This window comes from Nuphar pumila, chromosome 7 (genome assembly GCF_984573655.1).
Source record: "Nuphar pumila chromosome 7, dmNupPumi1.hap1.1, whole genome shotgun sequence".
Classification (NCBI taxonomy): domain Eukaryota; kingdom Viridiplantae; phylum Streptophyta; class Magnoliopsida; order Nymphaeales; family Nymphaeaceae; genus Nuphar; species Nuphar pumila.
In genome coordinates, this window is record NC_143255.1 from 2,118,591 (window position 1) to 2,145,325 (window position 26,735).

Here is a 26,735-nt window from a genome sequence, read left to right on the forward strand (position 1 = left end):
TTCATAAGGTAAAAAAATCAACAAAATCTTTATAAATTTTTGAAGTTCCAAATATCATTTTTTTTTCATTGAAAACACATGATCCATGTGTGAATTCCTCATAAATTAACCATGCCTAATACATTTATGGGGTCGGAACTGCCAAAAAAAACACCGAAAGAGCCGAAAAGCCATCAAGGGCTTATGGCAAGCACCTAATGTTCAAGCACCTACACTCTACTATCTCTTTCTCTCTCTCTATATATATAGAACTGAACATATTACGCTTCATTTCTCATTATGACTCATAGGTTTTAAGTACTTATGATAGATTTGAACCGTTAGATGTGTTTAGCATGCCCGATTTAGCCAGAATCTACTCTTGAATCATATTTTTTTGATGAAAAAATATATTTTTATGAGCAAAAAAAAACTGGTACCTTCATAACCATTGATTTTGGATCACCAAAAAAACCTGGCAATCCAAAAGCCAGTTCTCACTAAACAAATATTGTATTAGATGTAAGAAAAATACTTAAAACTATAATTTTTTGAAGGGGCCTAACGAGACCTAAGTAAAAAAAGGGGTTGCATTACTCTCATATATATATATATATATATATATATATATATATATATATATATATATATATATATATATATATATATATATATGAATGGTTACCGTCAGAGCTACCTCATAATGGTTACCGTCAGAGATGCCTCTAATCTGATATACTCTCAAATGTTTGGTACCATAACATGAGATTACTAAAGCTATGTTTGGGAGGCATCATTGTCAGCGGTGATCAAATTGGTGGATTTGGTAACATCCTCAGGAGGATGGAGATGACTATGATTCTGTGAATCCACTGTTGCCATTCTCAACAATGACTCCCAAACATAACCTAAATGTCTGGTACTCCAAAAGTACTGAAACAGTGTCCCTATGGTTCTTGGTGCTGCTAAATCATGAGGGAGGTATCATGGAGGCAGGTTGCTTTACCAAGAGAAGAAGCTTGAAAGACAGGGAATGGGGTTATGAGAAAAAATTATGAGAGGATCTAATATAACATGGAAGGGGACGATAGCGACGTCGACCGAGATTTCGACGCTCTCAACCTCGAGCTCAGCTCCTCCCAGTGCATCATCTCCGCCGCCTCCTCCTCCTCCATCGTCAACAAGCGGGCTGCCGGGGAGGCAGCAGGCTCGGTGACCCACCGGAAACAGGGCATCACCGCCTGGGATTCGTCGCCGAACCACGGCATCGCCTTTAATGATACCTGAAAGATCATCGATCATTTGGAGATCATTATCAAGAGGTTGAAGGTGAAGCAGATGAAGGACGGCAAAATCAAGGGAGAAAATGTGGGGGATATGTTGTCAGACCCTGGTTGGTCGAGGGAATTGGAGTCGGAGTCGGAGAGTGGTGGCATGAAAAGGGTGTTCTGGGAGGAGTGCGGGCCGGAATACGCTGTCTTTTTGAAGGATTTGAGGGTTCTCAGGAGCAAAGCCGACGGGTGCCAATCGAGAGTGGAGGCTTTCGATGGGCATATGGCCATCGGTCGGGGCGCTCTACGACCACCAATTGTTCAAGGAATCACCAGCATTTTCTTCTTGTTTTGTTTGATTTTTGAGAGATTTTGTACTGATTTTAATGTTTCCTTTCTTTTTTTTATGTTACTTTGGTAGTATCAACCCCGAGAATTTTATCTAGGGGGGTTGAGAGGTGAAAAGATTAGGTTGAGTTTGCATTTTTGTTTCAGATTTTTATATAAGTTCATATCTCTTTCTCTCGTGCCTCTCTATATGAAGTTTTAGTTAGTTTTGTTGTATATGAAAAAATGATACGTTTTAATTGCTTTTTCTTTTTCTTAGTTGTTTGCTTTTCTTCAGTGTTCTATGTGAACACTTAATTAGTTTCGTTATATATGAAAAATATGGAACATTCTAATGTTTTTTTACTTGTTTGCTTGTCTTCTATATTACTTAGAATTGCATTTTTCTTCTATTTTTTTTCTTTGAACATGCATTCCTTATGTTGAGATAAAATTCCTCTTTGTTGTTTATGTTAAATTGGCCATCAATCGGTTTGATGTTGTTAGAAAATGGCCAACTTATTTGGAGGAATTCAAAGAGCCCATTTGCATGAGGTTCTTAAAGTAGATGATGGTGGGATGAAAAATTATTAGGTGATAGTTTTTTTACATACCATGGCTGTCCTCATTTGGCTACATGATTGGATCTGTCCCTTGCCATTCTTCAACCATTGTTCAAAAGGGTCTTTGTCCCACATGAATGCAACAAAAAAAATTGTTCTACTATTGACAAGTTCTGCAAGAGAACTGGTTCTTTGAGTTCGGTCCTTGTTTTAGCTTTACTATTGCTTAAATCCTGAAGAGTCCAATTTCAATTAAACTATATTTTTGATGACCGTTTGATGAAAATGCTACTAGATTCATGCATCTTATTTCTAGTGATTTCTCTGCTGGCTGTTTTAACATCAGTTTTATCATGCATTTATTTGAAGTACATGTGACATTTTATTTGTATCTATACTGTATTAGTGGCTTGATTATGTCAGAGATCTCTTATGATCAAAAGATTTACATTTTTTCAGTTGGTTGTCATTGAGGAAGTGACTTCTTTATCTTCCATCCACATGTGGGTTTAAGGGCAAAATGTAATGTTGTAAGTGTTTTGCCTTGTTTTTTGCAATATTGGAAACACATTGAAATCTTATTTGTAACACAAAACTAGTCTAGTATTTCTTTGTATTTTTTTTGGGCTTATGAAAACACATTTTTAGTTTTTTTGATGTTGCCAATCATTGAAGATCAGGTGTTTGTCATGTTTAGTGGTTAAATTAAACTAGAGCTGAAACCACGGAGTGGTGTCCTGAGTTTGGTATGAATACTGTTATGCTTTGCAAACATTTATGTATTTTTTAAAATTCATCTTCTCTCTACAATACTAGTTAATATAGAAGACCCGTTCTTGAGGAGAAAAGTTATACCATGGGATGGCCAAGAAGTTATGGGTATTTCATGAAACTAGTACTGCAGAAGTGAATTCTACCTTGTGAGCAACACAACAGATAAATTCTTTGTTGATTCATATGTAGATTCAAAGGAAGGTTCTTTTAGACACGCTATAATTTTGTATGATCAATTGTCTTAAGATCTGCTTTGACCTTCAAAACCAAACTGTGTGTGTGCTATTGCTTTTCAGAGCTTTGTTTGTCCATCTGTTTGTGTATGTTAGGCTCTTGCTATTAATTGGTGATTACTTGATGCAAATTAATCACCTCTTTTCTGTAAAAGTAACCTATAGGACATGTTGGAATTGATTAATAAACTTCTTTATCCTTTCTTAAGTTTGATTCTGCTGCATCATTCCCCAACATGTGGTGTTGTTTTTTGGTCTCATAATTAAAAAAAATATATAAAGTTTTTAGTGGCACAAAAATTGTGCCAGTAAAAAGTGCTGAAGATTGAATATGATGACTGATGGTCTTCATTTTTTAACTTGCAATCAATTTACTCTCCCATATGCTGATCTTGGTTACTATTTGCTATTTCAGTAGTCCTTAGATATGATTATTTCCTGCAAGCATGGATGTTTCTGTATATATATCCATATTCTAGCTAGATGCTGCCTGAGTTATCTGAGTTCAGTAAAAGACTTTTTGTGATTTTAGCATTCTGCACTTTTTTGGGAGCTATTTCCTAAGCTCATTCAGATTAGATATTTGACACGCTAGTGCTCTTGTGTAGTTACTAATTTAAGAGTAATATTTCCTTGCTTATAGGTAGACTTTATGCAAAGTAATATTCTAGGTCTTGCTGCATCTTTTCTCAAATGACATCAAGCAAGAATTCTAATAAAAATAAGAACTTGATTGACTCAGAGTTTCTGCTATGGTGGTGTATGCTTCATCATGGGCCTTTGTATGTAGAGGTTACTACATGTTTTTTCTTATGCAGCATATTTTTTTCTTATGCAGCATATTGTTGATTTGAGATCATACTACACCTTTGAGTTTATTGTTGAGGCTCCAAACTATACCTGTCATGCTCTTTGTTCCATCTCTATCGACAATGGTACGAATCCATACCCGCTTTCCCTTCTCTCTCACTGGGTTCCTTTCCCAAAATATGATAATGGTTAAAATTGAAATCTTGGCAGTTTGGTGTGAATTTTGTTTGCTTTATGAGAATTTAAGAATATGAAAAATTCAATTTGAGATCCATATTTGGGGCAAAAATCAAATTTCAAATCCATATTCAGGGCAAACATTCATGATTTTAGATATAATTTCATAATTAGATCCATATCCGGGCAAAAAACCATAAAAAACTTGTAAAAAACCATAAAAAACTTGTTAAAACATGTAAAATGGTGGACGGATCGGGTCATACGATCCAAAATGAAAGAATTCGACCCATTATCCATGACTGACCAAGTTGTTTGCACATCGTCATCAAACAATAGACATTTGAAACATAGCATTTGAGTATGGTCCAAACAAACGTTGGACTTGAAATAGTTGTTAAGGAACAAACATAACCAATGTTTTGTTCCGTTCTTTTTGTTTATTTCGTCCAACCCTGTACAAGCCATCAAACATAGCCTTATGGTGCTATATCATGTGACTGGATCAATCCAATTGTCAGCAATATGATAACCACTAATCACATGGCAGCATCGCATGGGCCCCACAAAAGTTGAGTGTGGGTCCTATCAAAAGCAACGATGTACATAATTGGTGTTATGAGCTTACTTAAGAGAGTGTTTGTTGTTAGAATTCATACATTTGCAGAAGAGAGGACCAGAGGTTGAATGTGTTCTGCAAAACCCTTATGGTGCCACTCGAGAACTTAAGATATTCTATGTGTGACATGCAAACTCTATACAATTATTCACTAGTGTAGCAGATACACCTGTGTGATTGCCCCAAACTAGGCATGTGGTCGACACTGGCCTATGGGGTACCATAAGTACACCTAATACATTAATTTGATAAGTTACATGACACAAACTTAATAAAATGCTCAGTTGGTTTAAATGTACCAAGGCTTGATTCTGACACTCATTGGTTTAAATGCATTACAAGTTCACAGAATGAGTGATCTGAACGTACCAAATAAAAATGTAAATATTCTTGGCTACCTCTTTTCGTATAGTCTGCATTCTTGCCTTACAGTCAGGTTTATTGTGTGCCCCAAAGTGGTACTTGGGTACTTGAAACCTTGGTTTTTCCAAGAGAGACATGTATTGATAACCTAAATGAATCAAATTAAAAAGAAAAGAAATAGATACTCATTCAGCATTAGGCTATCTTAAAAAAGATAAACAGTACAAACTTTGTTGAGTGTTGAAACACACAATGTTTATTATTATGCTATGAGTGACAATGATTCGATGGTCCTTCACCCACAAAATTAGGGAACCTGAACTACCAAACTTTATCCTAAGTGGGTAGGTCCTATAACTTCTGTAGAAGTTGAATGTATCTTGTTATCTCGGTCTTTAAGAGTTATCTCTCGATCCTTACACTACCCTTTTAAAAATCTGATTCAGATCGTCAACTGGGGTATTAAATTACCTAAGAATAATAGACTCTCGGTTGATCTCATTTGTCTCAATGTATTCAAACTATGCATAATTGCAGAGAATTAATCAAGTAAAACATAATTTTATTTGTACAACTTTACTTTATGCACTTAGATGTACATACATGCTTGAATGTGATTTATGTTATGCTTGTGCTAGATATACTTTGTTTTGATTAAGTATGTTATCTATTTGCCGAATTTCAATATGCTCTTATATGCTTGGCAATTTACTTGCATATGAAGTTTGACCCTCGATATTAATATTTTACATGTCAAGATGATTGAGTGGGAGCTGTTGTGAGATGCTTTGGCTGAAGTCGTGAAGACCACATTTTCCATGCCGATCTAGGATCGAGTTTTAATTGTTTAAATATTTTTATTTAGTTTTAGCACAAAAAATTGCTTTTCTCTAGCTATAGAGAGAGGGAATTAGGCTACCACTATAATCGCAGAGTGGTATGTATGAATATCAACTAAAGGGAATTCTAATATATCAGGTTGGAGGGTTGGGGGCTCTCTCGACATTGGATCACCCTACACCCCAGGACAGATGATGATGTGTAAGACTAGGTTTAATAAGCCATAATTTGTCTAAAAATACACCTTGGGTCATTACCTCTGATCCGGTGAGGTCTGTGTTGGCACTCATAGAAGTTTGTGATATTTAAACAATTATAGATTATGCATGTAGTTAAGAAATTACATACATCATCTAAGTAAAAAATATAATAATAAAGATAAAAAGTTACACATGCATAAAAGTGGTGCTCCAATTATTCTGGTAAGCTCACACATTTATTAACTGCTCATGCATAAATATGACATGCCATGTGTTTTTAATTATTGAATGTTTTGATGTTACCGAGATATACCTGTGCTAGTATGGATACATTCATGTTTTGGAGTAATGTTGCATGACTTTAAATTATTATAATTGTCCACTGAAATGCATCAAGGTATCATATTGAACTGTATCGTATGTGTTTTGAAAGATGTACGCTTATACATACTTGATACCATAAATACATGTATTGTTATTATGTTTATACTCAGAATGGATGAGTCTGACACCAATTATTAAGTATGTAGGTATAGATTGAAAAGTTGAAGTGACGGCGAGATGCTGCGGGAGGTGTCAGGAGCCAGATATTTTCAATATCTACTCTGATGAATTTATTATTTGTTTGAGGATTGAATTAATTTAAATGATGAATTTTATGATCCTTTGATTCAGTTTTGTGTTAAGTGAATGACCTATAACTCGTTTAAAATTTTAATCAAGAGTAAAATGATGTTTTTACTGCTTATTAAAGATTTTTCTTTATGTAATATAGTCAAATCGGTTTTTATCTTTGGTGGTTCTGAACTGGACCTGGTACTAGCAAGGTAAGACATGCTTACACTTATGCTTAGGTGGACCCTCTAGTACTTGGTATAGTTGAAGCGTAGCCATTGGTAAACCCATTTTATCATTACGTATTAGAATCATTGTTTTAAAAAAAACTCATGTATTCTTGGATTAAAATTTTGGCATGTTACTTGGGTTGGTTTGGTTTAATCTGAATACTACCAATGTTGTCAGTATTCATATCGGCCCTAACTCGTTTGGCCAATGATTTAGGTGAATCGACCGATACCGATTCTCAAGTGAATCATTTTGAATAGGCTAAAAGTAATAAAAAAATATTGTGTCAATCAAAACGTGACGTGTTAAAACCATTAAACTAATATTAAAATAATATTAAATTTTAATTTTAAACATTTTTTATACTTATTAAAAAAATAGCCAATTCAGGTTAGTATCATATCGATTTTCGCGATAAGTATTGGCCGATACAGGCTGATACTTGACAACATTGAATAATACTGGAATTGTTACTTTTTATGCATTTTTTTATGTGCATATCCAGGTATTTAGGTAGCCCCATACAAACCCGAACAATTGACATCCTTAATCATGGCAATTGTGAAGATATCTACAACAGAATTAAAAGCATGGCGGAAAATCTGTTGATCATGTTTAAGAAAGTCAGGTATATCATATCTACTTCTTGTTATTGTTATAGATTAAAAGTGGCAGCAACATAACAACTTCTCTTTCATTTTGTATTATACTCACAAGAATACAATAAATCTCTCCAAGTGCACAACACAATAAATCTCTTCAGCTGCTCTTTCCTTAAAAGACATGATCTTCACGCACTTGGCTTTGGTAATTTCCTGATAGAATCCCACCTCTCACCTGAAATTTTATGTTGGTATCACCTTTTTCTGAATTCCTGACACACTCAAATTTTTTTCACAATCGTCGGATAAGGATCTGGTGTAACCTTCCATTGTCCTCACTTGGCTAACCTAAGTTATGTATTTTAAAATTTTGAGTTCTATCTTTTTAACTTTAGTCAAATATTGAGTTAAATCAGGTTCTGGATTTGACTTTGGAAGTTTGGTTCCAGTTTTAGACACCAATATCTTTCAAATTCAGTTAGAAAATGAGACCTGTGATAGGGGATCTGCTACCTCCTCTTTAATAGGGGGACTCTCCCTTTTTATAAGGGGAATAGTTGGTCTGCTTCCATGTGAAAAACAGGTTTGGGTTAGCTTGCTTTTGACTCAAACCAACTATTTATCTTGGATTTTATCCAAATTCGGATATATGCTTATCCAAAACAGAAAATATGGGCAGGATGAGTTTCGAACCTGCATCAGAATTTCAATCCATTTCGGTCAATTGTAAAATCATAGCATCAAGTCAGGTCGACTTAAGTTTGAAACATATTTGAGGGTAATCAAGTATTTCTTTGTGTTTTAGAAGCACAATAATATATTTTAGGTTTTTTCTCAAATTGGTCCCTGCCCTTATAGTTAATCTGCAAAATAGTCCGTGTCACTGACCATGGTTAACTGGTCACCAAAATGCCCTTCATCAAATAGTTGTTGGTGTATTAATATTTTGCAAATTAGTCCCTACCTTATTCACATTTTGCCAATTGGTTCTCTTGTAAGGGTAGAACCATCAAATTGTCTGTCCTTTAACAGTTACCGTTGGGAAAGTTAACAGCTTTTAAACTCTAGGACTTATTTGCATGGGTTAATGAAAAGGCAGGGACCAATTTGCAAAAAAACATAAGGCAGAGACTATTTTGCAAATTAATGATAAGGCAGGGGTCAATTTGCAAAAAATCCTATATTTTAATGAATGTGGGTAAAATACATACTTTAGAAAAATTTAAAATGTTTCTCGTCATTTTTTTTACGGAGGTTAAAGTATAGAAAATTTATGTTTATCCACATCTGGTTTCAAATATTTGTGATAGACACTTAACCATTAAAAAAATTGATCTGCTTGAGTTACTTTTTTATCCACCAAATTATAGTTAACTTTTAGAAATGATAATTTTAACCTCTTTTTATATTATTGAATGTCAGTTTGTAGACTTCTAATGTTGCAGCTACACATAAGGGTAAATAAGTAATTTTAGAGAAAACAACTTGAGCAGTCACATGAGCAAATCCTCTGAAATGTTAGGCATCTATCTTGAACATTGAAACTTGAGGTGGCTATAGGTAAATCTGCCATATGTTAGGCGCATATATGTAAATTACCTGTATACTTGCAAACAGTTACCATTGCATGCTACTTGAGCCAACTCAGAATTCACTTGTTAAAAAGTTCGTTTGAGCTTGACTTATTATGATGCTCAAACTCTAATTTTAATTTGAAAAGAAACTATGGAAGCTCAAGTAACACCTGTGTGTGTGTGTGTGCGTGTGTGTGTGTGTGTGTGTGTGTGTGAGAGAGAGAGAGAGAGAGAGAGAGAGAGAGAGAGAGAGAGAGAGAGAGATTGAAAATAAATGAAGCCGCTATCTCAGCTACAACTAGAGAGAGAGACTTCAAAATAAATGAAACCGCTATCTCAGCTACAACATAGAGAGGCCAGATGGCGTGTCCATAATGAGCGAATATGATCTGACACGGAAACTGATACGCATAGAGAATATTTTAATATTATTTAAAAAATTTACTTTATTAAAATTTCATTTTTAATATTAAAATATCAAAAACAGTTTTTTCTTGATTAAAATTTAAAAAAAAATCGTGCCCTCGTAATCTATTTTCCAAGAAAAATTGAAACTTGCAAGCCGAACCTGCACCATGCGTCTTCGTGCCCACGTGTCTTTGTGACGTAGCCTATGATTTAAATAAAGGAAGCATTGAAAGCCGTTATCTCAGGTACCCTTTAATTTGAAACCTTTGTGGAAGGGGGACCCACTTTTTCACATGAAAACATGGCCTACCGAGAGAGAGAAAAAGTACAAAAACCTTTCAAGGGAACAAACGTGCTGATCTACTCCCTCGGACACCAACTACTCCAAACCGTCAAAATCACATTCTCACCTGCCCTCCCTATCGAGGCTCCTTTATTAAGCCCCCCTCCCCCCCACCACCACCACACCCCCAAGAGAAAGGGACTAAGACCCATCAAAGAGCTTCAAAGGGCTAGAGTGCTCAATTTCCAGCCCACCATTTCCATTGAAGATGACAGCAACACCCAATGGGGCCATCCCCAACAAGGGGGCATGCGTCACTGGAGCAGCTGGTTACATGGCCTCAACCCTTGTTAGGCAATTACTGGAGAAAGGATACTCCGTCCATGCAACCGTTAGAGACTCTGGTACATTTTTCAGTTCTTTTTTTTTCTCAAAGATTTTAAGCCCTCCCCACATTAGAAAAGTAAAGATAAAATCTCAAAAGTTGAAACACATGAACAGTGCTGTGCGTTTCTCTGAGGACATCAGAAATGTGATGCTTTATTTGTTACCTAACCAACTGCCAGCAGACAGGGCCAAGCATCGTCTGCATTTCTCTACGGCTGTCCCATTTCACTCAATTCATTTGAACTCATGATGCTTCCTTTTCCTGAAAATATTGTTTTATGGAATTGTGGAGGGTTAGAGGGCTTTCAAGTACACCATCCAAATGTTACCTTAATTATGAAAAACCCATTTCTTGATCAAGATCATGAACTTGAAGCTGTCACCTGGTTAATAGGGTGAACTTTTCCCTGGTCTGCATCTTGGCAAGCGGTACCTTGTCCTTCTAGTAGCTTTTTGTGTCCTTCCGTCACTGAGATACCGGTTCGGTGAAATTTGTACTTCATTGGTTCGGCAAAAGCAGTAAGATGCAGAGAAGCCATGTGATGCTTACTGTTCTAGGCTTCTAGCCACTAATTTTGGATGCTGTTTCAGATCCATTGGTAGTGATGGAGCTACTACCAATTATCGAAGCTACTACTGTGTCCTGCTTGGTAGTTCATAAACTGCAATATGATGATAGTCATTTTTTTTTCTATCAGAGTGGTGCCCATAGAAGGGCTTACACTTGTTCAAAAGCTTAAAACTGTTAAATAAAATTTCTTTCTATAAGCTTCTTAGTTGTGATCTTTTTAACGCTGCTAGTGACCTGAATCCAATGAGAGGTTTCATAAGTTATGCTCCATGCGCGGAAAGGTGGTGTATATAACAGTGCATAATCAAACATCCTTCTCGACATGGATTGATTATGGTTGCACATTTTTTAGCCCAACTTCCGTGCCCTTGAGGTGGACTTTCTTTGTGTGTTTTTGTTTTGCTATTTTTTTTTTCAAATGGAACCTTGAGATGGACATATTGATTATGGAGCTGTGTGAGGAATGCAAACCCTGGACATATTGAGTGTCAATTGGCCTAGCCCTCAGTTCACCACACATAGCCCACAGAGGGATCTGCTCATCTGGTAAGGGCAACTTGTGAATGTCACCACAGAGGGCTCTGCTCATCTGGTAAGGGAAAGTTGTGAATGTGTTGATGGGATGTATCAAGTTCAAAACCCACATGCCCAAGCTGGGTGTACTCTGTGGTGCACTAGGGAAACCTGGGATTTTATACCATGAGCACAGTGAGCGAGGCGGTTTTTCTCTATTATCCAAAAACAAAAATAAGTTGGCTATGCATGGAAACACACGTGCAAACACATCACAGAGTAAATATCTTTTTCTTGTTGCAAAATTATGAATTTATACTTATTATTATTGAAAAATCACTTTCTCATTGTTTTACATTTGCAGAAAATCAAGCCAAGGTCGCTCATCTGTTAGGACTACCGGGTGCTAAAGAGAAACTCAGGCTTTTCTCAGCAGACATTACAGAAGAAGGTAGTTTTGATGATGCTGTTTCAGGCTGTGACATTGTCTTCCACACTGCCACACCGGTGCGATTTGATTCTACAAACCCGGAGGTAACAAAGAAAATCGGCTTCCATGATCTGTAAATCTCTGTTGATGATTTTCCTGTATGCATGAACCGTGCAAAGAGTACAGCCAAAACAGTGTGAAACCATGACACAAAACTGTTCACCTATACACATATTCTGCATTATAAACGTTTGCCATCAATATCTGAAAGCCATAGATGGTAAAAACAACATCAACTTTGCCTGAAACTGTTGCCAAAAGTTTGACTCATAGGTGTCCAATTTCCCACAAGTCAAACAAGTGATTTACAAGGCTGTGGAATAAGTTCTCAACTCTGCCAAATGTTGTCACATGGATACTCCATTTTGGATCCCATTCGTATATCCTTATATACAACTCATGTTGGGAACTTCATAAAACTAGCCATGTCTCTGTATCCTCAGCCATATCCATGACTCCATGTGACGTAGGCCAAATGCCAAAAATCCAAATACATCCCTATCATGATTTAGTTAACCAAATTGTATCTAATCGAATTTCCTAATCAAATATAGTTTACCAAATTTCCTAATTAAATATAGCTTACCAAATTTCCTAATCCAACAGTGCATTTAATCAATCCATGCACTGCTGGTTAGTTGGAAGCAACCTTCTGGAGCTTCCATACAAAATGGCATGCAGCATTCCATGGAACAAGCACAAACCAACTAGAAATTTGTTGGGTATTTCATACTTCTTCTTCTGGTGGAAGATCCATTGTAAAATCCAGATTCTATTGTATCTAATATCCTATTATATTAAAGACTAGCAACAATAATACTTTGAGGAATCATCACTAATTTCTAAGAACAAACAGTCTAGATCATATCATCATGCAAGTTAGCATGGGACAGCCTATTTCTGGTTCACATAAGGCTGCTGCAATCTAGGTGATCAGTTGTGAAAAACTTATGGCCAGACAGTGGGACCAACAACCAGACATGATTGATAGGTCTCACCAACCAAGATGGTCCATTGGTCTTTGAAAAATGCATGGGGCATGTACTGGTCACCAAAATCATATATAGGGCTGAACACACTGTTCTAATTCTCTTGCAACTTTGCAGAAGGACATGATTGAACCTGCAGTTCAAGGAACGTTGAACATTCTGAAGGCATGCTTAAAGGTGAAATCAGTGAAGCGTGTGGTGATCACTTCTTCTGCTTCTACTGTATCACTCAACCGGTACGAGGAACTAAGCATGGTCATGGATGAAACATGCTGGACTGATCTTGATTTCCTGTACTCTGAGAAGCCACCAACTTGGGTAGAACTCCTCTTTCTCAAAACTAGTAAACGCTAGGGCTGAAAAATGAAACGAGCTGAGTTTGTGGTGTTCAAGCTCAGCTCATTTTTTTGGGGCAAGTTGAGACAAGCTCAAGCCCATTAGCCTGAGCTAATGAGTTGAGCTCGAGCTGCCACATACACTATATATATATATATATATATATATATATATATATATATATATATATATATATATATATATATTGTTTTAAAGCTGGAAACAATAGATTTGAATTCTAGATCTATTGATCAAAGCTCAATCTAACTTGTTTACAGAAATACTACATTGTTTAAAAAACTAGAAACAATAGGATTTGAACTTTAAATTTAGCACTTGCAAGACAAACACTTTGACTATTTACTCTATACTATGTTATATGATATAAAGTATATTTATTAATGCTTAATGAGCCTATAAGAGCTGAATCGGTCCGAATTCATGTTTGGCTCACCGAGCCTATTTTTCGAGTGTGGACAAGCAATTTACGAGCCAAGCACAAACTGAACTGCAAGAGGCATGTCGTTGTCGCTTTTCCCAGCACTAGACAATATATACCTCATGGACTTGTCTCAATTTTGTTTGTTCAATAATATCATAAATCCAAGGAAAATCAGGGAATTACCAAAGTCTTGGCAACTGTACAAAGGCCTGATAACATAACCAAGGAACCGGATGCTTTAGCCATGAAGGAGATTGAATAGCTAACTGCCTCTTGTGGATACAGATTCATCTTCAAAAAGACCTTTGAATGACACGATCTGGCATGAACCAAGTTCATGCTGAGTCCAGCAAAGTCATACAGTAACTCAAACCTAATGACAGCTGATTTGGTTTTCATTTGCCTATGGAAAACTATATTCTACTTAAATATCACCCATCAGCAGCAGAATGCTCATTTTCAAGTTAATGAACTGGCAGGGATACCCTGTTTCTAAGACATTAGCAGAACAAGCAGCATGGAACTTTGCTGAAGAGAACAACATTAACCTTGTCTCAATCATTCCTGTTTTAATGACGGGCCCTTCTCTTACCCCGGAAGTCCCCAGCAGTGTCAAACTTGCTACTGCCTTAATTACAGGTGAACTTGCAAAACTCTTCGTTACATGTTTCAAGAAATTTAATTTTTCTCAAGAAAATTATCTGGCAAGTGTGTGTGTGTGGACATATGATCATGGACCTATCCAGTGTATATATTGTCTTTTCATTTGTATGATTACATAAATTACTGGAAATATATATGTAAAAGAGCATGTTCAAGCCTTCACAATCAAGTCTATAATCACCATGACTTGTACAGTTATTCATGAGTCATGACTGATCTGATTGATGTGTATAAAAAGATGTCAGTCTTACTAAACTACAATGTTTGGCTTTGTAGGAAATGACTTCCTGATAAATAGCTTAAAGGGCATGCAACTGCTTTCGGGCTCGATTTCGCTTGTTCATGTAGATGATGTATGCAGTGCTCATATATTCGTAGCAGAGGAAGAATCAGTTTCAGGAAGATATATTTGTTGTGCTCACAATACAAGTGTTGTTGAGCTTGCAAATTTTCTGTTGAAACGATACCCAGAGTATAAAATCCCTACAGAGTAAGTGCTTGAACTGATCTGGTAACATATAAGGTTTGCATTTTTTTGTATCTTGGTCTGCACTTCAGTCATATAGGAGGATAATGAACTTGCCATTTATCAGTTACATATTAATGCAGGGGAAAAGTTGGTTTGTAAACTTCCCTTTAGTGGTTATATCATAATGACATATCATGAATTTTTCCATTATCATAGTGGCAAGCTTGCAAAGTTTACCTTTTCTTTTTTTTAATTTCTCCTTTCTCTATGTTCTGCTTCTAATTTCATACATTAGAGATATTTCCAAAAGAAAAAAGAAAAAGCACTTTCAATTCATCGAAGGAATTAGGGAAATTTTTGCAGAGAAAGGACCTCTGCTTATATATATTCGAACTCAAAAAGCAGTTCTGTGATTACTTGGATATCTAATGCCTGATTTCACCAAGTTCGTGACTACGATGGTACTAACATCTTCTTCAGGTTCTGGGTGCTATGTTTGCATCCATACAATTTTCTAAATGAATTGCTGATCTTTAATAAATATTTGTGACTGCAGCTTTGGTGACTTTCCTACAAAAGCCAAGCTTAGTATATCCTCAAAGAAGCTAGTTGGAGCAGGGTTCAGCTTCAAGCATGGTATTGAAAGTTTATTTGATGAATCCGTGGAATATCTCAAGTCTGCTGGGTTGCTGATTCCCTCACCTGAAAAAGACGGCCTCTTTTGAAGAAGATATCCGCTAAAATAAATTCTACTCTTTAGACAAGATATTTGCAGTTGGATCAGGGTGTGGCATGTCCAAGTATTTCCAGGTCAACTCTTTGCAATCAGCATAGAAGAAATCTGTTGAAGCTACTTAGTGTAACACCGGTTTTTTTTGGTTATCCACTATATATATAAAGCATGAGCTTTTCTTGTGAAATTACCTCGCCAAGTTTGGTGTATGATTGATTTGTAGAAGCATTGAGTTTTTTTTTTTTGGATAATCTAAGGCCAAAACTCCCCATCACCAATCACACATTGGCAGGCTTCTGGTTGGTAAAACCCTTGAGGTCTCCCCTGTCTATCAGGGAGTACATCCAGCTTCAACCTTGCAGCAAGGGATGCCACCCATGGATTTCAAACTTGTGACATCCAGTCAACTTGGTGATATTTACAAGTCGCCCCTACCAGATGAGCAGAGATCCCGTGGTTGAGTTTTTGGCAGATTTTTGCAAGTTTGTTGTAGAGAAAGCCCCCTTAGGATTTCTCTAGCTCTAGACAGGTACGTGATGGAGATGGATTGGCCCAAACCTAGGCTTTCTTAGTCATGGTTTGGTTTGGCTCAGTCCAAACTCACACCAAGACCAAGTGAACCAATCAATCAGCAAGCCCAGCCCAAACTAGGAGATTGTTGCAGCAGTTGCACTAGGCACACAAAGAGCACTGAATCAAGTGCTTATGCATGCAAAATAAAACTGTGCTGCTATGTCACAATGACAGGCACAAACTGTGACTAGATAGGAGGGTGGGATTCAAGTTCGCGAAGCTTTTGAAATAGGATACAATTTTTTTATTCTTTCAATGCAATTTTTTTGATATTTTACTATATATAAAATATATTTTATTGAAGTATTATGAAGAACAAGAGGAATTTCTAACAACGTACTGAAAATTTTAGTGATAATAAAAAATGCAACTAAATTTTGGCTATCAAGAAAAAGGCACCGGAATATGTTCATGGTTAGTTATAATGGTCTAGAGTTTCCTTCTATCAAGATTGCTATTTAAATGTATCCTAAAATTACCACTTTATTTTTTAAAATGTGTTTATAAAAGAGCACCTAACTTTTTAGTAATATTCTACAATACTACTATCATTCTGTCACACCAACATGCTATTTTGGCAGTATGTTCCTGGTGACACGAGATACACTATGACACGCTGATACGTACGGATATTATTTTAATAATGTTAATTATATTTCAATAAAATATTTTTATTACTAAAATATCAAAGAAATTTTTTTAATGATTAAAAAAAAGGCATTCTCAATGTCCCATTTTTCAAACTAGCCCACTAGACCCAGGTCACATGGGTTGCACCTGTATCTTTGTAACATAGGTGGGGCTGCTAAAAGAACCGAGCAGCAGCTCATCTAGTTCGTAATCGGTTCATATAGCTGGTGAGCCCAGTCATGAGCAGCTTGTTTAGCTTAAACGAGTTCGGCTGGGCCAGGAGAGCAGGTATAGATAAATATATATATATATATATATATATATATTAATATATAAAAAGAAGAATGCATAAAATATTTTAATATATAAAAAGAAGAATGCATAAAATATATGTATAAGGAGAATGATGCATATAAAATATATACATAAACTATGAACTATTAAGTGTAGTATATAAAATATATATATTTTAAGTGTCATATATAAAATATATATATTCCATGCATAAATGACATGAAATGTTTTTACATGAGCCCAGAAAGGAGTTCAATCAGCCCAAACATGACCTGTTTGGTTCGTTCTGCTCATTTACCAGCCCTAGGCATAGGTAGACATTGCCCTTGTAGTTAACATAAGAAGAAAGACCACATGCCCCAAAAAAGATGATTCTTCTGTCAGCTCTTGCCATCTAGGCTAGGGCATATGCTCTTCCTAGCATTCAACAATTCCAAAAGAAGAAGACATGGTTGTGCTGTATCAGAATCACCCAAAGAAAGTTGATGCAATTTCTCTATCAATTTCAAAACATGAAGTACAACAAACACAGTTTTGAGTAACAGACCAGGATGACCAAAACTATTTTTTACAGATTTGTGGGTCAAAGTCAAACTACTGGTAATAGTTCCAAAACATGAACATATCCCAGAAATTTAATAAAGAAATAAAAAATGAAAACCCAAAAATGACTGTGACAATTGAGAGTATAGATAATAGACCTGGAAACGCTTGAAGGCACAAGTTAGCTTCAGATTTTCTTCTACTTTGCACAAGGTCCCACATGCATATGCTATAACATGCTGAGGTCTCAAACTTCTGCGGGGTCTGCTGTGCTGTCCATGATAGTGTATGATGCAAAAGAGAGGTTACAAATGGTAACCGTAGGTCATGAGTTAGTGGGTGTGTGAAACGGTTTGGATTCCACGTTGTATGTGTGTGGTTCCAAAACTAAGGAATAAATTTTGTGAGTTATTAGAGTCATGCATTAGCAATAGGAATAATGGGGTAGTGCCTATTAATTAGGAAGGAGTTATAAGTTTTTATCTATAAATAGTGGGTTTTGTGGCCTAGTATAGTTTCTCACCTTGTGTTAAGGTTGTTAGTATTTATTTCTCCGTTGTTAAGTTAATGATTTTGTAGTGTTGCTGCGTGTGTCTTTGTTTTACTCCAACAGTCCATAGATTCGTCTCTATGCAGTTCCATGTCAGGGGTCTGAGATTCTAACCGGCTCAGATCAACAGAAGATTCATCAATAAGTCTTTCTCTGTGCAGTTCCGTTGCAGGGGGCTGTGATTCTAGTTTGAACGTATCTACAGCAGCTTGTTCCATTGTAAGAGACAATGTTGGTCTATGCCTATTGCCGCAAGTCGATTTGTAGTTCCGTGGTAGAGCCAGAACTACGTCCCTCATAAATGGTTGCTTCCTTGGTGACGGGTTCACACATTTGTATGCAATCATTGCCATGCCATTCAACTCTTCGAGATCATAATCACCGTAAGGTCAGAGGATCAACAATTTCCTCCCAACCACCTTTACGTTCAGTATTTAACGCAGCCTGTGCATGGAAAAATTCATCATCAAGAAATTATACAAACAGTTGATTAAGACTATCACCAGCGATTACAAATCCAACTGATTGAACCACAAAGCAATTGCAATATGCTCCAGGATGCTTCTGACAGAATAAATGAAGAATTAAAGTAAAATATAAGATAACTAAATGATGCAGCTAGGACGAGTGATTTTTCCCAATAGCATGTGGAATTTGTTGCATCAGTATCTCAATACATGGTGGAGTGGCTCATTCTTCATTGTGAAGTGTATTTTTCAGAAACTTGGCCTCAAATCAATTGATTGAAGTCGACTAGGCCTGAAGCAAACAAAGTTCTATAATTGAATGGACCTCAAGCAGAATGAAAGTAAGGCTTGCCAAGGTTAATCTGAGAGGCCAACTGACGATTATGAGATGACAAAATTAATCTTTGGCTTCAAATATAAATTACGATTTAAGTTTTAAATGAGTGCCATGCATGAGATAACACTAAAAAGGATGCAATGAAGATGAAATCTGCATTACAAGGTCTACTAATTCGAGGAGGCCTTGTTTGGGGTTTTTGCCAGTGATCAATTCAAAGAGCAACACTCCAAAACTGTAAACAACACTCTTGGTGAAGGACCTTGTTGATACGTAATCAGGGTCAAGATACCCAAAACTTCCACGGATATTAGAGCCATATTGACTGGCCACTTCCTCCCTTGAAAGCCCGAAATCAGCCACCAGATCAAGAGTGCAAAGTTAACACGTCAAGACTACTTAAACAAATGAAAAATCAAATCTCCAGAATCCAAACTTTAAACCGATTCACAAGCTGTAGGCATAGGCAGTAAGGAGGATCACTAAGGAATGATTAGAGTGACACTATTTAAATTTCAACAAGTTGTTATTCATTTAGGATGAAGTAGAAGCAAATTCCTTTAGCAGAGAATATTTGGTAGTCCCTGGAGATCGAGATTGTTTTACTGTATAATTGTACAATGAAAAAGAATTCACTAAAACTGAAAATATTATGTTTGTAATATTTCCTGAGAAATTCAGTTATTTTCTTTTTTTTTTCTTTTTGACGTTTGTTCTATTAATTCTAGCATGTTTGACAGTTGTATTATTTATTTTAAGAAATCCCCAAGATTTTCTCAACCAAAACCACCCTTAAATTCTCCTAAAATGACCAATGTTATCAACACGCATCAGTGACCAAGCAATAGTAGATCATTTGCATAAAAACACTGAGTTAGATAATATTGAAATGATCCTTAGCTACATCCCAGTTTATGGACCAGCTTGAAATCTGCAACAATCTTGATCTTTGTCAAACATTTACAATGCCAATCCACAACCTCAATAAAGAGTACAAAATGAGAAAGTCCATTAGGATTAGGAGATGCTTCGTACTCTGGCAGACTTTATATCTCGATTCCGAATTGGAGAAACAGCCTGTACAAAAATGAAAGAAATAAAAGAAATGAACAAACTTAAAACCCTGGTATGACTTCAGTCACTGATAAAGCCACACTCACCCCATCATGAAGATACTCCAAACCCCTTGCAACATCCTGTGTTATGAGTAGCCTCACTTCCCAGTTCAAGGGTTTGTGTTTTTCATCTGCATGTGCAACAGTAGCCAGAAAGTAGAATTATTATCGAGAAGTAAATGAGCCATCATGACAATGAGGTGACATTTTAAAATCACCCAGCAATTTACTTAAAATGTGTCACTGGTTCAAAATTTCTTAGAACACCCTACAGATGGGAAAAAAGTGATCTTGCTGTTATCTTATTCACTGAGGATCACTGGGATTGTTTGCCAAGTGTTTAAAAGGGCCTTCTCAAATTAACGTTCCATATCGTGCAGGTACCCAAACGGCAAACGCTACAATCAGAATTAAGAAAACAACAATATATGAACTGATAAAGAAAGACAAATAAAAGGGGAAATGTAAATTAAGATGAAAAAATTGGCATCCAGATATGTCACCTGGGTACGGGTACGGGTACCGGTACAGGTATGGGTACGATACGGCAATTCCAAAAAATGTTGGTACGGGAACACGACTACATATATTAAATATCACATAAATACAAAATAAACTGAATATAATCTAAATATATATACTATATCTAAAATATATATTATATACTGAAAATATAAAGTTATAAAATGAAAATATAATTATAAATTAAATACAAACTTGTATGTACGGAGGGTAAAATAGTGTGTCTGGGTTACTGAGGGAAAAAAGGAGTGTCCAGGTACCATAGGCATCCAATGTCTGAACTAGTTCATGGTGTTCCACCATTCATAGAATGGACTAATCCACAAGGATGCAAAAGAACTAGAATCAAGTATCCTGGTTGACAAAACAATGGCAAATAATAGTGAAAAGACAAGCCTGAAAGTGTTCATGCAAACTCTGAACATAAAACCAATATGTAAGTTTGTTGTATGATGATGGAAAGGCTGTAAAATTGCAGCATTCTGCTTTCAGAAGTTCAGTCCTCATGGAGAGAGATTTCATAATGAGATGATTGAGACCAGAGAGAAGTTCTAGAGGTAGATTTCATGATGAGGATGAGACCAGATTTCTCATAATTCTACATCTACAGCTGAATAGATCTACTCACCATACGAATGAGAAGCAAGACTGCCGTTACTCATGTAGCCATATACAAGCATGTTCTGGCCCTTCTCAGTACAAGATTCCACCAAATTTACAAGGTTCCTATGACGCAATTTCCCAAGGAACCTAATCTGGAAATAGAAGGTTCAATGACCTCTCTTACCAAACCATTGTACTCATGTAATGAACAAGATAAAGAAAAAATAGATAAATGTGTGCTTAACTCATTAAGATCATCTCCCAAGACTATTTTCCTTGAAAGTAGTTGGAAGTTGGAATTAAATCCTAACGAATGTTGCATACCAATGCAATAAATCAAACAAATAAAAACAATAAAAAATCATCTTTCGCATATCACTACAAGAAAAATGTGGATTAGCGATAGGCATTTGCGACAGACTTTTTCTGTCGCAAATGTGCGACGGATTAGTGAGAGAAAACTATTTGTCTCTAACATTCAAAATATTTTGCAAAATTAGCGACATAAATATCTCCTTTGTAATTCTGTCGCTAATGAGCGACGGATTAGCGACGACATTTTTCCGTCCCCAAACACAACAAGAAAACTGCTAATTAGCGAGGGAATTATTCCGTAGCTAATTTGTCGCTAATTAGCGACGGATTAGCGAGATAATTTTTCCCTCGCTAATTCTGTCGCTAAGTTTCGATTTAAACTGTCTCATCTAAGGCACGAAATTTTCCTTCTCTCCCCATTCGAAATTTAAACTGACGACTTCTTGAATGATGACGACTTTGTGGCAGAGGAACGCGAGGAAGAAGAGGAGTCGGAGTCGCCCGCCGGCACTAGAGGACCAGGCCGGCCCGACCTCTCCAGTCCGGTAAGTCATTTTCTTTTCCGAGCGTCTCATGGATACCCTCCTCAGCAATCGCGATCCGTTCTTCACCACGGCGACCACATCGGCGCCTCTGATCATGGAGAGGTGGTGGGCGATGGCGACGGTCGACCCTGCTCACCATCACTCTGTCCAGTGCCTCTTGGACTACGCGCTCTGACTCTGCGTCGAGCGTGGAGGTGGCCTCGTCGAGGAGGAGGATCTTGGGGTCCTTGATGATGGCGATCCTCTGCTTCTGCCCGCCGAAGAGCTGGATGCCGCGCTTGCCCACGCGGGTGTCATAGCTCCGTGGGAGCATCGAGATCAACTGGTAAGCATTCGCCGCCTCCACGGTGGCGACAATCTCGTCTTCAGAAACAGAGTCGTGATTGCCGTAGGTGATGTTGGCATGGATGGTGTCGTTGAGGAGGACGAGCTCCTGACTTACCAGCCACTGCGTTGTGCAGAATCGGAGAGCGCACCGGTTCAAAGCACACTGGAGAGTGCGCCAGAGAGCACGCTGGAGAGTGCACTGAAGAGCATGCCGGTTCTGTGCAAAAGACCCCGCAGTGGCGGGCCGGGCCGCTCGGGTGCAACGCATGTGTGGTGCGGTACAAGTCCGGCCTATTGCTGTCGGAATACCGCCCGATAGGGAGCAATTTTTTTTTTAATTTTTTTTTTAAAATTTAGTGACAGATTAGCGACGGATAATATATGTCGCTACTTTAAAATAGTGATGGACTCGCGACGGATATTATCCGTCGCTAATTTAAAATAGTGATGTACTCACGACGGATCATGTTCGTCGCTAATCTGTCGCAACTTAGCGACAGAAGTAGCGACTGATAAGTTCTACCACTAATTAGCGACCAAGATTATGTGACAGACGCTATCCATCGTTAATCCGTCGCTAAACTGTTTAGCGATGGATTAGCAACGGATAGCGTCCGTCGCTAATTCACGTTTTTCTTGTAGTGTATGATCCCTCTATATAAATATTTTTATATTTTCTAAAAGACTTTTCCACACAAAAAACAAATACCTGAAAATATTCTGATATTTCAAATATCACCTAATCGAGTATATTCTAACATTATCACAACAATAACATGACACTATTTTGATACTTCAATCAGTTGAAATATTTTCATGCCATTAAATTCCTAGGAATTAAATTTGTTGTGTAGAGAAGAATGTGTAATGCCTGCAAATTTTTTGGTAATTATTTAAATAAATAAAGATGAATTTTATGTCATAATTATAGATTTTAAATTTATTTAAATATGCTTGTGAGTTAGAATTAATTGTGTATATTAATTCAAAATTTAATCCCAAGTGAATTGGAATTTTAAATAAAAGTTAAAATAAATTTTGAATTTAAATTGAATTAAGCATGAATTCGGACTTGAATTTAATTACGAGTAAATTTGGGTTTGGTATGTGGATTTGGATCTAAATTAGGTTTGGAAACTAATTGGATTTGGATTAGGTATGAAATCTAAGATTTAAAATGCATCTAAAATCCAAATTGAAAATTATGAGATTAAGTAAATTAAATAAAGTATATTAATTATTTAATAAGGTAAAGCAACCCAAGAGGGTGGTACGTCGCCCTAGGTGGGCCCACACCTCTTGGCTGAAAATTCATCTTCTAAAATTTTGAATCTACTTGGAATCTCAAGTAAAAAAGAAAAGAAAGAAAGAAAAGTCAAAACTTACCAAAATAGAATCAAGGCTTTGGTAAGGAAGCCTTGACTCCAATTTGTATTTCTTTGGTAACTAAGGCAAGCATGAGACTCCATATGGGACGTCCCTACCTACCTAGAAATGAAGGAGAAAGAAAATAACAAACAAAGGAAAAGAAAAAGAAGAAAGAAAAGGAAAAAAACAAAAAAGGAAACTAATGAAAACAAGCAAGTTTTAAAAATAGTCCAATGGAGCTCTGGAATTTTCAGCAACTGAGACATATGTAGGTGTCACCTGGAATTTTTGGCAGTCCAATGGAGCTTTATGTGCAACATGGCATAGCCAGTGTGTTTTCTACTATATGTTGTTTTCTACTATATGTTGTCTTTTGTACATTGATTGTGAACCTATGCTATGTGATACCTATCATACTTACATGAAAGATATGAATTTGTAAATCAGTGTGTAACATGAAAATTGTATGCGATTGATGTATGCTAGCATGATAATTTTTTATGCATAATGATTTTGATGAATGCCATGTTTACTTGATGTGACGTAACATAATGAGATGAACCATATGTGATGGCAAATTGCATGAGTGATGCATTAATGATTTAGGTTATGGTTTGGGCATCATGCATTGTGTTGAGTGGTGCATGCATAGTACATTGGATATGTTTTAGGCCATGAGAGACCCTATGTGCACATGCCTTGGGAGTGAGCCTGGATTTTATGAAACCATTGCGGTCGTGTAAACCATATAATGAATGGTTGTAATGCATGCTCATATACACTTAAACCTTAAGGAAGGTATGGCTTAAGGGTACTCCCGAGGGGAGAATGTTACCGCGAGTCGGTGGGTATCCTGAAGTAGAAATATATTTTCAAGAGCTTGGTTTTGAATGGGTTGAGGTTTATCTTGTGTTGTTTATGAGAGAATCATGAGAGAAGCTTGAGTTGGGGTGCTTGTGGTGCTGAAGCACTTGAGTTGACTTGTGAATCTAATTTAATCAACATTAAGTAACTCATTCAAATTATTATCTACCTTAGAGAGGGTAGGTAGTACACATGATTGAGAAAATAGATGGTTATATTGAAGAGTGAGGCATCTCTCTGAATCCTCATTTTTGGCATAGGAAACCAGAACTACCTGGTGAGGCTTAGGTAGATAGCTCCACGATTCTAAAGAGTAGAAATTGATTCTCTGGACCACTGGTGTGTCTTTCGATTGTGGACTGACTCAGTGGGTGTTTATAGGTTCTTCTAAATCCTTAGGGATAATAAAATATAGGGTATAATGAACACCTTATTGGATTAGTTGAATCAAAGTTGAAGTCTCTGAGAGTGTACCCCTAAAGGGAGAGAAAAGATAAGCAATGCATTAGAGAATGAGGTTCACATGTTTCATAATGAAGTGCATGAAATGAATATATCCAATTGTGCATGATCTTGATCACAAACGAGTTTGGATGCATATACAATGCTAAAGAGTTCGTGTGTATATTTACCTGTATGCCCATATTTTTGTGAATGTAATCTGGATCTGTGATATATGCTTGTTTGATATGTCAATTACTTTGTATTCTTGGAATAGTTTTTCTTGTTTATATGGTAGAGTGTTACCTATTAGGGCACAATTTGACCCCTTACTTTTATCATTTTTCAGGCAATGAGTGAGCTGGATGATGCAATATGCTTGAAGTGGTGCCAAGACAAACGTCATAGCTCTATTCTCGAATATTGGCTCTTGTTTTGGCTCTTGGACATTGAAACATTTTCATTATGATTAAAACTCTAATTTGATATACAATTGAATGTTTTTCATCTAATTAAAGGGATTTGATTAAATCTTTATTTCGATCGGGGGTGTGTTTATGATCTGATTGTAACCTGCCCAAGTTTAATCAGGTTTGTATATGGTTTAGATATCACTTTCGTTGTTTTAAAAAAGAATCTTGAAATTTCCCGATATAAATTTGGGGTGTTACAGAATGGGTAAAGAGAAGAATGGGTGAATAAATATGGGCTAGGTATGATCGCTATCTTAACAGATGAGTCCAAGGTCTGAATCCCAAAGTGACTATTCCCCAACTTAGCTATAAAAAATGTGGGGCCAGATAATGAACTCATGGACAAAAACTGACATTTAGGAAAGACTAGTAAACTTGAATAGTTGGATCACACATTTAGAATAGGGATCCACAAAAGGGAGGATGAGGTGCCATAATTTGGCGCATCATCACGTTACAATTATTGCTAAAACATGAGTCTCAAATTCAGAAAATTTTAACCAACTTACCTCTATTAGGAACTCCTTTTTCCCTGCTTGGACTATTCCCCTGCAAGTACTTTAACAACAATTGTTGCACTTGTTGGCATTTGTGCTTTGTAAACAGGACCAAAAGCCCTTTATCCTATTAGCACTGTGAAATTATTAGTGGGTTTTTGAAGATCCCTATAAATATGTTACCCAGATAGGATCAATTAAAGAAATGAAATGAACAATCAAAATATATGAAAGCTTTCTAATACAAAGAATATCTAAATGGATGTGTGAAGAGAATCAAATGCATAGTTTCAAGTCCTAGTGCACTAGGTAATGCAAATAAATAAAAAAATAGTAAATTAAACTCTTATAGTTTTTAGATGTAAGTAAGTTGTATAACTTGTTTTTGAGGTAAAGTAAGTTATACAAAAATAACAGTTTGAGTGTGTACTTGTAAGAATATTTAGGTATTCCAGACATCGAAGCTATACTCTTTCTTCTAGGTCCATCAAACCAACAGGACATGCCATTTGCTTCTGAATGTTTTGGTGAATCCTGACTGATGATTGAATCAGGCAATATTGTACTAGCATCCATGTCATTGCCACGAATCGAGATGTTGGAAATCCTTTGTGAAATGTTGCTACCAATTTTTGCCTGTCTCCTGCAAAAGTGAATACAAATGAAATCAAATACAACAAAAAACACTCCAATTATAACTCCTATGGAGATCCCAATTATCAATCCCCATGATACACCTTTCATCTCTATGCATGAGAAGTACTTCTCTGGTTCTGTCTTCTACTCCATATAAATTCTTGCAAACGAAA

General features: G+C 36.5%; 1 protein-coding gene and 1 pseudogene across 1 annotated transcript; one reads left to right on the forward strand and one right to left on the reverse strand.

Moving 5' to 3' along the window:
* The first annotated feature begins 10,137 nt into the window (after positions 1–10,137).
* On the forward strand, positions 10,138–15,454 carry LOC149830823 (anthocyanidin reductase ((2S)-flavan-3-ol-forming)-like). Its single transcript, XM_090011834.1, has 6 exons — positions 10,138–10,273; positions 11,705–11,874; positions 12,937–13,137; positions 14,077–14,236; positions 14,537–14,750; positions 15,286–15,454. Exons 1-6 carry the CDS (start codon positions 10,138–10,140, stop codon positions 15,452–15,454), a joined length of 1,050 nt encoding a protein of 349 aa, XP_089867960.1.
* Positions 15,455–18,066: 2,612 nt separating this feature from the next.
* On the reverse strand, positions 18,067–26,670 carry LOC149830824 (calcium/calmodulin-regulated receptor-like kinase 1; annotated as a pseudogene).
* Between the last annotated feature and the right edge of the window lie 65 nt (positions 26,671–26,735).

Bases quoted from the DNA above. Each gene is read 5' to 3' on its own strand.
- LOC149830823 (XM_090011834.1), top strand. From the start codon at position 10,138: ATGACAGCAACACCCAATGGGGCCATCCCCAACAAGGGGGCATGCGTC. The intron at 13,138-14,076 runs GTAGAACTCCTC...ATGAACTGGCAG, and splicing joins CTGAGAAGCCACCAACTTGG to GGATACCCTGTTTCTAAGAC. The intron at 14,237-14,536 runs GTGAACTTGCAA...TTGGCTTTGTAG, and splicing joins TGCTACTGCCTTAATTACAG to GAAATGACTTCCTGATAAAT.